This window comes from Camelus dromedarius, chromosome 8 (assembly GCF_036321535.1).
Source record: "Camelus dromedarius isolate mCamDro1 chromosome 8, mCamDro1.pat, whole genome shotgun sequence".
Classification (NCBI taxonomy): Eukaryota; Metazoa; Chordata; class Mammalia; order Artiodactyla; family Camelidae; genus Camelus; species Camelus dromedarius.
In genome coordinates this window covers 21,797,546-21,811,946 of record NC_087443.1, presented here as the reverse complement: position 1 = coordinate 21,811,946, position 14,401 = coordinate 21,797,546, and the positions used below count along the sequence as shown (strand labels likewise).

Sequence of the window (14,401 nt, the reverse complement as noted above, 5' to 3'; positions counted from 1 at the left end):
TTGAAAATCTTTTGAGTCTTTACTACTGAAATCTACAAAGTAAGAATTCAAATTCCTACTAGCCTCAATGTAGTTACATTAAAAACAAGCAAACAAACAAAAAGGAAAAGGATTAAGCAAAATGCAATGAAAACAAGTTACCAGGAAAAAAAAATTCTAAATACCCATAGGCCATTTTAGGAACTTCAGGCAGGGAACAGAATTATGCTGAGCAAAAAACATCAGAAGAATTTGCCAAATTATAAACCAAGAGGTGAAATGATTTGTCCAAAGTCACACAGCTACTATGACTAAAAACTTTCTGAAAGTAATTTTCATTTTATAATGGAAGGAAGGAACCCACCGTTATATTTTCTAGATCAAGGTGCTTATTGTGTACAGTTTCGCAGAGCCTTCGAATTTTTTCTTTAATTTTATTCATGTCTTTTTCATTCAGCAGCTTAGCTGAAGAAGCATCTTGTTCCAGTTCTAAAAGTCGAATCATTAGATCTAGGCTAGCTCTATCAAGATCCATGTTCAAACGATCTCTACTCAGTATGTACATGAGGGCAGCTGTACAAAGGGACAGATTCTTCAACAGACAAAAAAAAAAAAAAAAAAAGTAAGCAATTAGTGATAATTTCAGGAGATAAGATCATTTTGATGTTTGTTCATATTCTGGAAACCTTGAAAATGTTTTATTCAGTGAAAACTCCCCTCTTAAAATATGTTACGGAAATACCAATTAGATAAATACATAAAGTACTGTTGGTTAAAATTTTCCTTCCTACAGAATTTCCCTACCTAAATGCTTCTAGCTCTAGGGCATTCAAGTGGAATTACATATTTTGGAGGCCATTCTGTACTAAATGAAGAGTTTACAAAATACCTTTCCAGCTATAAATAATCCTATGTTAAAATACTCTTCACTCTTTCTTTATGATACAGTAGATAAAGTCGAATTTCAGTTTAAAACCAGTAACTAAATGCAATAGTATAAATGTAAAATCTGTATCAGAATCAGCTATTTTTTTTATGTAAAAGGAACACAACTGAGTTTGTGTCAATATATAAAGCTAGGATGCTCAAATAAGCATATTTAGACTCATTTCTTAAAATAAACCTATCAGGTCTGGCTGAAGCAAGTAATTTTTAGAAAACCATTAATATAATGTGCTCTCAAAATCATTCAGATCAAGTAGTTAGCACACTCTGCTTACAATAAAATCTACAAGTACTAAAGGTGATATATTATAGGTAAGCGTTAATATGACAAAAAAGTCTATGTTGGGATATTCCAACATTTAGGATATTCTGTACTTAACACTTGTTTCAATGCACAGAAACACAATTAACTATCTAAAGATTTAAGCTTTGAATCTCCCAAATTCTGACTAGGTTCAAAATTCTACCTAAATGCTTACAGAGCAAAGTAGTTTTGGAAATTAAAATGGCATAGGCCTTGGGAGATTTCCTTGAACAAAAATTAATAAAGCCACCTCAAAATACCACTACTGATCATGATTAGTAGTGATTTTTTTTTCTAATTTCGAAAATGTTAAACCCAACTTTTTAATGTAAATATGCTTTATTTTTAAGAGAAAGTGTCAAAGTCATAATGAAAATGAGAAATTGATCCCTTTTCATAATGGGCTATGTCCTATATTCAACATCCAGATAAAATGTTAAAAAAAATTTTTATCAAAACTTTTTTCTGTGCTATTAATATCAAAAACTAGTAAAAGATTTTTTTCCAGTACTTTTTGATTAGAGAAAATCAATGCTTACAGAACTAAATCTCCAGTAGTATGCTAGCTATAATAACTGAATTAATGTTTTAACAGTATAAATTGACAGGTTAAGGGAAAAATGTCATGAGCAAATAACTTTAAATGATTTATTAAGCAAAAACTTCTGGCATTAAGCAAATAAAACTTAACTCATAAATACGAAATATTTATAGATGAATATTCAGTGAAGGTATTTTTTCAATAGCTAAGTAAAACTAGAATTTTAAAATAATGCTTCTCAATCCCAGAAACTTAAAATACCTGATGATGCTGGGAATCATCCAAGGTTTTAAAGACCATTGCTACCATGCCGTGTGCTCTCAGGTGCATTCGAAAACTGGGCATGGCACATTTAGTAGCCAAGCTAATAACACTAGAAGAAAAAGAGACTAGGTTAGGGGAACTGAAAATACCTAGTGCATTAATTTTTTGTTTGCACAGTACCAAAACAAGCAAAAGGACATGCAGTAGGTCGGGGGGGGGGGGGTCAAAGCCCATACAGATGACAATATAAAAAACATGGGCAAACCAAATTATTAAAAACTTACTGATGCATAGTATGTGATTATGCACACTACATTAAAAAATATAACACAGGATCATCTTCAGTGTTATTTCTTACATTATCACTACCATTAAATTAAAAGCAAAAAAATCTCAGCTACCTTTCATAATGCTTCTAATTCATAAAGAGTATAAATAATAGCTAATTGGACATATTCCAAATGTCTGGATAATTCAGTCAAATCAAGATATTCAATCCATTACAGTATGTAAAAGATGATTCAAAACATATGTCAATCAAATTTATCATCTGCATGTGTAAAATTTGGGGCTAAGAAGGAACTGAAAAGATTTTTTAGCATAACACTCCTTTTAAGCATCTGGGAAGTGAATCCTATTCTATACTTTTAAAAGGCTGTATCATCCAACTTTACTTCGTCCGTGTAGAATCAAGTCCCTTCAAAGAAATCAATCACGTTTTAACTTATCACTGGCTATAACCTACAACTATAATAACAAAATCACAAATGTTGTGCTCTACCCAGTTAGAAATTTTTAATGAGAAAGAGCATGCATACAATTACCAAATATAAAAAAAAAGTCTTACCTAAGGCAACGTGTGTTTAGAGGCTGAGTGCTCTTTAAGCCACTTAACAAGTACTCAATGTCATCAGTGAACTCCTGATTTTCACCAAATTCCACCACATCATTGAAGTGCTTCACATGCTGAACAACAGTATATAACTGCCAAGAAAACATAAGTCCACTTCCTTTTTAACTATGAAGTAGCATATTTAAATCTATGGGTTTGCTGTGCTCTATTTAAAAATGTATAGTTTATCAGATGACAACCAAAAGAAAAGTAAAAACATGGGTAGTAGTAGGGTAAGTTCGTGGTTCAAAATTGAGTATCAGGGTGCTAATATGTGTTCAAGACATGAAAAGGCTAGATAACACAAAACTCTATCCACGTGCAGTAAAACTGTATATGGCTGCTTACTTCTTTGTCTTCTTTTCTGCATTTCAGTGCAGTAACTATATCTTGGTAGGGCTGAGTAGGTATTGTCACAGTTTTTATCACTTTGGGTGGTGGTGCAGGAGCCTTAAAAACTCCATCATCTTTTTGATTTGGTTCCTTTGAAGACAGCCTCACCTATTAATAAAGGTATTAAATTAGTTGTTCTAAATAAATATATAAAAATAGTAACATCTCATCTACTTGGCAAATTAAGCTTAAGAAGAATAATCCCCTCTCCCCCTGCCAAAGGTAGGAGGAGGCCTCTGAAAGGTCATAAGGGATACTTTAAAAATTCCATGCACTACAAGGTAAGACTCATGTACGTTTTATCTACAAAAGAACCACTCAGGAATTCCTTCTGGTCTTTTTAAACTTACATTTCATAAATTTTGTTTTTTGTCTCCAGGACCATTAGAAGAAATAAAGAACCACAATTACATACATAAATAGCACTTTCAAGCAGCTCAGGATGGCCAAGAAACTATAACGGACAAAAGAATTTTTAAAGTAGAAGCAACTATAGTTTAGGGTAGGAAAAAAAAAAGCCATAATATGCACAGTGAAGGTTCTATACTAGTAAAAGGAGTTTAATTTATCAACTTAAGAAGACAAGGAACAGTACATTATATTTTAGAATGATTTCTATCCCTATTTTTGTTGTTATAACATACTCATTCTTTGACAGCTCCAGATGGCTGAGGTGTCACCATTAATCAGAAGTATTAATGTATGGCCCTATCAGTTATTCTAAAGAAAATAATCTGGTAAGAACTTTTTTCAAATGTGTTTTGAATTGAAAGGTATTATTGGAATGCAGGAAAAAGTTCTGCTCTGAAAAGCAAATTAATCACTCAAAGCCACTTTAAGATCAATGCAAATTATAATATAGCTCTTAATAGTTAATACAAACTATTACAAACTATTATGAAATACACAATACTGTATTTCTATAAAATATGGGTCAGGAGTAAATAAAGTAGTCTAATATTTTTTAAGCTTTCATTTATAACCTAGTAATACCAGAATTTCTGTTATCTTGTCCACAATCTTTACTGTTCCAATGAATTAAACTAAAGCTACTAAGTTTTAGTGAGGAAGTTGAAAATAAACTGTTAGAAAAGCCAGAGACTTTCAAATTATGAATGAAGATAGCAACTGATTAATTAATTTACAGTTCATTACACAAACATGAAATTAAACAGCACAGTTCACTTACTGTGACACTCTGAGGTTTTACTACTGGTGGCCCAGGTATTTCTTCTGAGTCTGGATGGTTCCAATGTCTGGCATTATATACAGCTTTTGTAGGAGACTAGGAGAAATTGGGAAAAGATCAACTGTTTCCACCTTAGTTTGCATCCTTATAAAATTACCTCATTTTAAAAACTAAAAATCATAAAGAATAATTTAAATACAGAAATACAGATCCTAGACAGAGGACAGACAGTATCTGGCCCTGTAGCAGACAAGGGGGGTCACTGTGTTTTTCCACCACAAAATCAACAATCAGTGTTCTAGGTAACTATTTTCAACCAAGAAAAGAAATTAAACCTCTTGCCAAGCTTATATTAACTTACTAATCAATACAGTTAATTCAACCTGTTCTTTATTCCTCATACTACTGATTCATGCCCCACATTCTTCCAACAATGGAAATAGGCAGCTTATGACAAGTGATAATGGTTCTTTCATTTAAGTGAACTTGGTAGGACCAGACGAGTGCCATTATTCAAAAGTTATAAAGGTAAATATGGTATGTATACCACATAATTACATAATGGAATCTACAGCAGTACTATGTAATAAGATACATGATTTCTGCAGTAAAATTATAAATATTCACACTGGGTGGGATAAAGATGTAAATTGCCCCACCCTAGTTCAGGTTAGTTTGCTGCCAAATCAATATACTACAAACTTAATGAAAAAAACTTCCGGTTTTAATACTTTGAATTTCAGAATTGAGAATAAATAACCATAAGCCTGCATAATCAAATCCATAGGATTAACCGGTATAAAAGGAACAAATCCTCACTTTCAAAAGAAGACTGATTAAACAGACTGACAACATTTTCTCCATCACAAAAGTGATGTTAAATTATGTCTTTTAAACTTCAAATAAATGGTTTGATCTTATTAGAGATTCTGTTTGTAAGAGGGTAATAATTAATAATCTTCATATTTCTAGTACTACATACAAAAAGAGGAGAAACATACTTCAAGACTAGCCAAAAATCTGTATCAAAAAATTAACCATCTTCCCTTATTCGCTGCAGTGAAGTAACATAATTGGAATCATACAATAAAGTTATCTTTTTATACAAATATTATCTTCGAAGTAACCATGCTGTGACTAAGACAACAGTGTCCCAAGAACTGGCTTTTTAAAAGTAAAGTTTAAACTGATTCACATATTTGTTAGAAAACCTTAATGCTAAAACGAATCTATTATGAAACTTACATAAAGCAGAAAGTTTCATTCGTACTGTGTATACGAATGCATTATTTTTATTTATCAGGTTAGCATAAAGTGACACAGCATTAGTAATCTAAAGCAATTTATGCACTCATGCAATGACTTGATCAGGCCCCTTGAGGCACAACCACATAGAGCAGACTCAACATAAATTATAAAATCTAGCTCTCTCTTAAATGTTTTTCTCTCAAACATCTACATAATCTACATGCCTGCTAGTCGTCAGATCTTGCATTTAAGCAACTACTAATACCAAAGCACAGTCATAAGCCCAGGAAGATAACAAGACTTGAGAAGAATAGGTGCCTCAAAGCTCCTATTAACAATCTTTTGGATAATAAAAAGGTAACCTGGTTTCACAGGTAACAAAATGGTGGAGTGGGTCAACATTCTAAAGTAAATAGACTGTCTTCTAGTTAATTCTGAGTGGCAATACACCTAACAGTTATAAAGTGGACTCAGGAACCAGATGGTCTGGATTAAAATCCAGATAAATAGTAAACTCTACTATTGCTTGTTACTAAAAATTTTTCTCATCTGTAAAATAGAGTTAATAACAGTACCTGTTGCAAAAGTTTATTGTGAGGATTAAATGAGTATGTGTAAAACATATACTGGAGTGCCTGAAACAATATGTGCTTTACAAGTATTATTAATAATAACAGTTATAATTATGTGATGATGTGCAGTTCTGTCTGAGACCAGCATCTTCATAAGGAAATTGGAATATATGGTGTAGCCAAGTAACAGAGGGACTACAACTGACATGAACACATTCTGATAACAAATATTAACATTATAAAAAGCAGACTTGGATATTCTGTCTTAATTCATATCAAAAGTAATTCAACAGTATCCGAGATAAATACAGAGGCAAAAATCTTCAACAAGATACTAGAAAACTAAATTCAACAGCAAATTAAAAGGATCACACACCATGATCATTTAGGATTTATCCTTGGGATGCAAGGATGGTTCAACATACGAAAATAAACCAATGTGATATAGACAACACTAACAGAATGAAGGTCAAAAATCACATGATCGTCTCAATTGGTGCAGAAAAAGCATTTAACAAAATTCAACACCCTTTCACGAAAAAACATTCAACACACTAAGAACAAAAGGAAATTACCCCAACATAGAGATCATAAATACAAAGCCCACAGTTAACATCATGCTCAACAGTGAAAAACTGAAAGCTTTTTCTCTGAGGTCAGGCACAAGGCAAGAGTGCCCACTCTCACTGATTCTCACTGATAGTACTGAACATACCAGCAAAAGCAATTAGGAAAGAAAAAAAAAAATAAAAGGCCTCCAAATCAGGAAGGAAGGAAGGAAGGAAGGAAGGAAGGAAGGAAGGAAGGAAGGAAGGAACGAAGGAAGGAAGGAAGGAAGAAAGGAAGGAAATTTTCTCTATTCACTGATGACAATTTTACATAAAGTAAACCCTAGAGATTACACACACACACATTAAAAAAAAAAAACTTTGTTAGAACAAATAAATGTAACCAATAAAGCTGTATGACATACAAATCATTTGCATTTCTATACACCAACAAAGAAGAATCCAATGGAAATGAAGAAAATTCCATTCACAATAACATCAAAAATAATAAATTATTTAAGAATAAACTTAGGAATAAACTTAACCAAGGAGGCAATAGATTTGTACCCCAACAACTACAAAACATCACTGAAAGAAATTAAAGACACAAAGAAATAGAATGACATCTTGTGGTCATGGATTAGATAACTTAATATTGTTAAAATGACCATATTACCCAAAACGATCTACAGATTCAATCCAATTCCTGTCAAAATTCCAGTGGTATTTTTTACAGAAGTAGATAAAACAAACCCAAAATTCATACAGAGCCCCAAAAGACCCTGAATAAAAAAATAGTCTTGAGAAAGAACAAAAAACCCAGAGGCCCCACATTTCCTGATTTCAAAACGTATTACAAAGCTATAGTAATCAAAACAGTAGGGTAGGGAAATGGGTATATAGCTCAGTGGTACAGTGCATGCTTAGCATGAGTGAGGTCCTGGGTTCAATCCCCAGTACTTCCATTAAAAACAACAACAACAAACAACAACAGTATGCTACTGGCATAAAGATAAATATATAGACCTACAGTACAGAATAGAGAGCACAGGAATAAATCCACATATCTATGGTCAAATGATCTTCACCAAGGATGCCAAGACTACACAACGGGGACAGTGTCTCTACAACAAATGGTTCTGGGCAAACTGGATATCCACATTCAAAAGAATGAAACTGAAGCCTCATCTTACATCATACACAAAAATCACCTCAAAATATATTAAAGACTTAAACATAAGACCTAGAACTAAAACTCCTAGAAGAAAACATGGGAGAAAAGATACGTAACACTGGTCCTGGCAATGACTTCTTGCCAAGAAGCACAAGCACAAAAGCATGAGCAACAGAAGTGAGCACAGACAAGTAGGACTACATCATAAACGCTTCTGCACAGCAAAGGGAACAATTAAGTGTGAAAAGGTGACCTACAGAATGGGAGGAAATATTTACAAACCATGTATCTCATAAGGAGTTACTATCCAAAATACACAAGGAACTCCTGTAAGTCAATAGAAAAATAACAGACAATAGCAACCACCTGATTAAAAGACAGGCAAAATGATGACTGGATCACTGCATTCCATTGATTCTTATTTTGTGGTTGGCTTTATTCCTTTGACAACTATGTAACTTTAAAAAGCTAAATCTCTAAACTGTTCTTAGAAACAATAATCAGTACATATATGTTAACTAAGAAAAAGTGCAGTATATTATGTATTTACATGCAATATATTGCATATGTGCAGTCAAACTAACAATCCTATTAAAACTGAAAAAAACAAAAACAAAAACAAAAATTCTTTCTCTCTTTGTTTTGGTCACTTATAAAATAGACCAAGAGCAATGTCTTTTAAAAGCCACACTTGACTGGATTGAGGATCTATTAATGTAATTCGGGTGCTAAACTTGCTAAAAATTCCTTTCCTTAAAATATAATATGCCTGATGATGAACAATGCCCAGAATTTTCAGCTAGTTGATGTTTTTAAAAAAAGTCCTCAGCATTTACAATTAAAATTTTAAGTCTTCTAGCAAGAAACTCAGCTTGAAGATATGTGTCACTCATGGCAGTAAAACTAAGTAGGTTTCCCATCTCCTATCAGGGCCAGTTGCCAAAATTAGTCATTTTATTAAAGAGCTGTTTTCACAGTTGGGGGGGGGGCCAAAAAAAAAAAAAAAAAAAAGAGGAAGCAAAAGATCTGAATAGAAATTTCTCCAAAGAAGACATACAAATGGCTAAGAAGTACATGAAAGATGCTCAACATCACTAAACATTAAGAGGAATGCAACATCAAAATCACAATGAATTATCACTTCGTTCCCATCAGGATGGCCACCATGAAAAGAGCAAAAAACAAGTGTAGGGAAAGGATGCAGAGAAACTGTAACCCTCATGCAGTGTTGATGTGAATTTAAACGGTGCAGCCATTATGAAAACAGTATGAAGGTTCCTCAAAGAATAAAAAGTAGAACTATCATATAATCCTACAATATCCAAAAGAATTGAGAGCGAGATCTTGAAGAAATACATCCACTCCCATGTCAAATGCAGTATTATTCACAATAGCCAAGAGGCAGAAAAAACCTGTCCATCAAATGATAAATGGATAAAGAAAATGTTACATATCCATACAACAGACTATTATTCATCGATAAAATAGAAGGAAATCCTATCATACGCTACAACATGAAAGAATCTTTAGGCTGTTATACTAAGTGAAATAAGCCAGTCACAGAAGGAGTTAATACTGCATAATTCGATTTATGAGATATCTAGTCATACTCATAAAAACAGAAATGGTGGTTACCAGGGGCTGGAGGGGGGCAAAATGGGGAGCTGCTGTTCAATGAGTAGTTTCTGTCATGCAAGATGAAAAAATTCTACAGATCCATGGGACAATATTGTGCTAATAGTAGTTACCAATATGGTACACTTTAAAATTTCCTGAGGGTAGATTTCATGCTGTTTTTTACTACAATAAGTAAAATTTTTGAAATGCCTTTGAAGCCTAACATATTCAGAATAACTGCGTAAGTTATAGTCAAAAGACATTCAATGAAATTTTTGTTTAATCTGATGAACAAGACAACTTAGTAAATACTATTATCTTAAAGGTTTTTGCTGGTGTTTTGCCACTTTAATGCTAATGAGTAATTGAAAGGAAAGTAAACCAATGAAAACTGTTCCTTGGCTATTATTTCAAAGTCTTACAAGATTAAGATAGGGTTTATTACAGGCAGGTGGAGGAGATGAAGATACATCCTACTATCTAAAAATTAAAATAAAAGGTAACATCTAGAGTGGTTAATACACACACACATGCTGGGGGGATGGGAGGATACGACAACACTCCATGACTCTTGAGCTCTTTACATCATTCCAAAAGGTGTAACAATTTCACATGCACCTAAGTGAACTGTATATGGAAAGAAACCACACAACACTACTATGTCACATTCTAATGTCACTACTCAGTGAGTGAGTGTGTACAGTATCTGCAGGAATACCAGACAGCAATCAACTTTTCATGGAAAATGAAAATCACTCTTGCCATTGAGTAACTTAGCTAAGTTTTAACTGAATCATTCTGATTATACCACCAGGTTTATCTTTAATTTTGTTAATTTTATTGTGGCTTAAAAAGCAGATGCATCATATTAACCATAACTTTTCTCCATGTTATAGTATTTGTGGATTCTGTTTGCTCTGCAATCTAATGGGAAGAATACTTAAAACAAAATGAGCAGAAAGCTCTTAAGACTACTCTAATATTCTAAATATTTGGAATCATTTTAGCATACTTCAGTCCTAGTAATCTTAAACATATTACTCATTTCTATTCAATTCTCCAGGGGCAGGACACATAAGGAGACCTCAAATGTTAACACTCTACTACAGCTAATGAAAAAATATGCCAGTGGCAGAACTATGGAGCATAAAATTTATCCATGAGAGATAATCAGTTTCTATAAAAGCAATGGGTAAAAATTGGTTTTTATAATTATAATGCCAAGGCGGTGGTTAACAGATTGGCTCACTGAATCACAATTATAAAGCAGAGGTAAGAAGAGTTCCCTCATTAAAAGCTACAAAGAAATGACAATATTATGCTATCCTTTACTGAGCTGGCTCTCAAAAAGGAAAAATACTGGAATAACTGCTTTTAAGCCTTATCAATTCTTTTTTAAGTCTTATCAATTCTTTAGCAGTACCAAACTTATTTCTCAGTTTTAAAGAGCACTATGTACTACCTGAGGACAAATACAGTAAGCTGATTAGAATTCATCCAGCCTTACCCACACCAGGATAGCACAAGAACAGAAGCACGCACTCACCAGTAATTCCATCAGCACACTCTACAACTATGTGAGTTCTGAAAAAGCAAAGCGCTGCAATGCACAACTGCGTATGTGTGTGTGTGGTACTTTAGTGGAAATTCAAAAGGGGGAAAATTAATCTCAATTTGGCTTTTTTTTTAATTGCTAAGGATTTTTTTTGAGATGGGTGGTAGAAGCATTGGAAATCTGAAGGAGAAAATTTTGCAAAGATGAGAATATGTTTCAGCTCTTTAGAACTTACTTTTAAGCAGAATCATATAATCTCAAAGTGTTCTAAACTATGATAAAACAAAAATCCTTAAATTTTCATAATTTGTTAAATATTCAGGGTATTAGATTATTTGAGGGAAAACTGCAGCTATCCCTATACTAAAGCCAAGAATGTCTGTACTGCTGAGAACCAGACATTTAGAGTATGTTAAAGACAGAGAACTATGCAGAGAATATAATCTAAAAGTAACAGGAGAAGTAGAGATGAAAATCTTTTCTGCCTGACTCAGGTAAGAGATAGCAGATAAACCTTTTAAAGATACATTTGCTATTTTTATGAAGAAATTGTCAATTCCTATCATAAGAAAAACAATGCATACCACTACTCAGCTGTTTTAAGTGTAACTTCAACAGTATAATTGGTAGTGACAATTTTATAAAATTTTACAAAAGCAGGCATTGCCACCTCAGAACATCACCTTGAAATAGTATAATCTGAGCATAAACTCTCTTAGCTGGATACGTGCTTGTTCTGATTTTCCAGCCTCTCTTGCTGCTCGAGTGGGCATGTGACCAAGTTCTAGTCAATGATGTATGAATGGAAGTGTAGTACATCTTCTGGGTCCTGGCCTTCTAGGGATGGTCCAGTGCCTCTCCTTCCCATTCCTTCTATTTGTACTCTTCAATACTATAGAAATGGCAGAACACCACCACAGAGAAAGCTGGGTCCCTGGTAATACAGCAACTTGAAAATAGTCCAGAGACAAACAGCCAAGGACTGCTAAACCAAAGAAAAATAAGCTACGCATTACAAACTAATGGGGGGGGGGGGCAGGGGGAGATACAGCTCAGTGGTAGAATGTATGCCTAGCGTGCACAAGGTCCTGGCTCAATCCCCAGTACCTCCATTAAAATAATAAATAAATAAAAACTAATCTAGCATTTCTTCTCCAGTAACTAAACCAAATGCTAGGACAACAATCTCTGAATTATCTTTAACTGAAATTAGGACCAAATAATGATAGGGATGTGCTGAACATACAAAATTTTGCCAATACTGGATTTGTATATGCATAACCAACACACATATAACCTTAAAAAGAAGTAACTTTGAAGGATATAAACAACATTTAAGAGAATAGAGGAAGGGAAAAAAACTAAGGAAAAATATAACTTAAAAAAATTATAAATACATATACTCTAAGGAAGATCTCTATGAACTTACAGACTATGATTTCCAAGAGTTATTACTAAATAAAAAAAGGCAAAGTGCAAAAGTGCACATATAGATACTTCCTTTTACGTAAGAAAGAGGGAAAATAAGATAATTTGTACTTATTTTTTATAAAAAGAAACACAGAAAGGATAGAGGAGAGAACAATTAAGTCACTTCCCTACCAGAGGTGGGTGATGGGCTGGAACATCTCTCAATGAAGTGACCCTTCACTGAACTTACCTTTCTGCATAGTGTTGACTTTTGGAAGCATGCATAACATGTTAACATACATATTCAATCAAAAAAACTAAATAAATGAGAATAAAAGGGAAAAAAGCCTAAAATAAAAGCAAATCAGAACAGATAAACCTACTTATAATTCAAACAAACAGCAAACACACTGAAAGGAAAACAGAGAGAACAAAAGACAGGCAGACAACTAATCTAAATAACTTATAACACAATTATTTGACTTTACTCCCTGAGTCATGGGCAGTGTAGCCTGGGGCAAGTGCAGGATCACAAGCAAATCCTAAACACATTAGTAGAGTTATTCACTACAGTGGAACAGACAGCACAATTCTATTTTAGATGTATCTCATAGGTTTGAGTAAAAGTGTTGATACTGCTGCGAGTCAGGGTTAAAACAGAAGGCAAGAAAAGAACCCTGCAGGGATGGACTAATACTGAACATAGTGTGAGCTCATGATTTCTACAACAGATATGTGCACATGCTAAAATCTACATGCATGTACGTGCATATTTCCCACCTAAGGGGCCAAGAAGTGCTGACTACATCTACTGCCCAGATCTTGGTCTCTAGTGCCATTCCCCACTACAGGGCATGGGGACTCCTCAGAGAATGGGCCTGATTCCAGGGCTGGAACAGACCAGGTACAAGATGAATCTGCAATACTGTTATGCCAGAAAGTAAGAAAGTGCTCATAAAATGATGTGGGCATGTCACAGTGAAAGAAGAGCTAGATTAGCCAAGTCAGGACAAATTCAAACCATTTTAAAAGTGGGGGGAGGGATTCATAAGTCCATACTGATAAAAGAAAAATAAAACCAAATAAAATAAACAAACGAATAAATAAACGGGAGGAGGAGGATGGGCTGATGCTCATAACGGCGGTGAGGACTGACTGATGAAGGTGAAGGGATGTGAGAGACAGAAAATGGTTTTTTGCAGGCAGCAGATTTAAGAGTATATCCTAGTGAAGAACAAGGGCACTTGAATGGTTTCTTCAAAGACTGCTTTTCAGTTGCAAGGGAGAAAAAAAATAGTATACAGTGGAATAATGGACAACCTTTAACTGGGTGATCATAATTAGCATCCTCCAGAGGTGACACTGAAAAGAATTCATCATCACTTACACAGTATCCTGGCCCAGAATGAATAACCTGAATTCAATCCTGAGGAAACATCAGACTAAACCAAAATAAGGAACTTTTTTTTTAAGTACAGGATGTCAGTGTTACAAAAGACAAAGAAAGTCTATGGAAATGTTCCTGTTTAAAGGAGACTAAAGAGGTGGAGAGCTCAGTGGTAGAGTGTGTGCTTAGCATGCCACGAGGTCCTGGGTACAGTCCCTAGTACCTCCGTTAAAATAAAGAAATAAATAAACCTAACCTTCCCCCACCCCCAAAAAAAGGAGACTGAAGAGACAGCTGAACAACTAAATGAATGATAGCTAAATGAAATACCTCACCCTAGACTGGATCCTGTACCAGGGAGGAGAAAACACTACAAAGGACAC

General features: G+C 34.1%; 1 protein-coding gene across 3 annotated transcripts in view; it reads right to left on the bottom strand.

Moving 5' to 3' along the window:
• WAPL (WAPL cohesin release factor) overlaps positions 1–14,401 on the bottom strand; it is a 64,689-nt gene that overhangs the window by 15,482 nt on the left and 34,806 nt on the right. For 2 of the 3 annotated variants that reach the window (XM_031461021.2, XM_064487981.1), the window contains exons 5-9: positions 4,508–4,603; positions 3,274–3,426; positions 2,881–3,017; positions 2,031–2,142; positions 344–571 (exon numbers count right to left, since the gene is read on the bottom strand). In XM_031461021.2, the coding sequence (XP_031316881.2) occupies positions 344–571; positions 2,031–2,142; positions 2,881–3,017; positions 3,274–3,426; positions 4,508–4,603 (726 nt within the window). The remainder of the gene's footprint in view (positions 1–343; positions 572–2,030; positions 2,143–2,880; positions 3,018–3,273; positions 3,427–4,507; positions 4,604–14,401) is intronic. The other variant, XM_064487982.1, reaches the window with a different exon arrangement.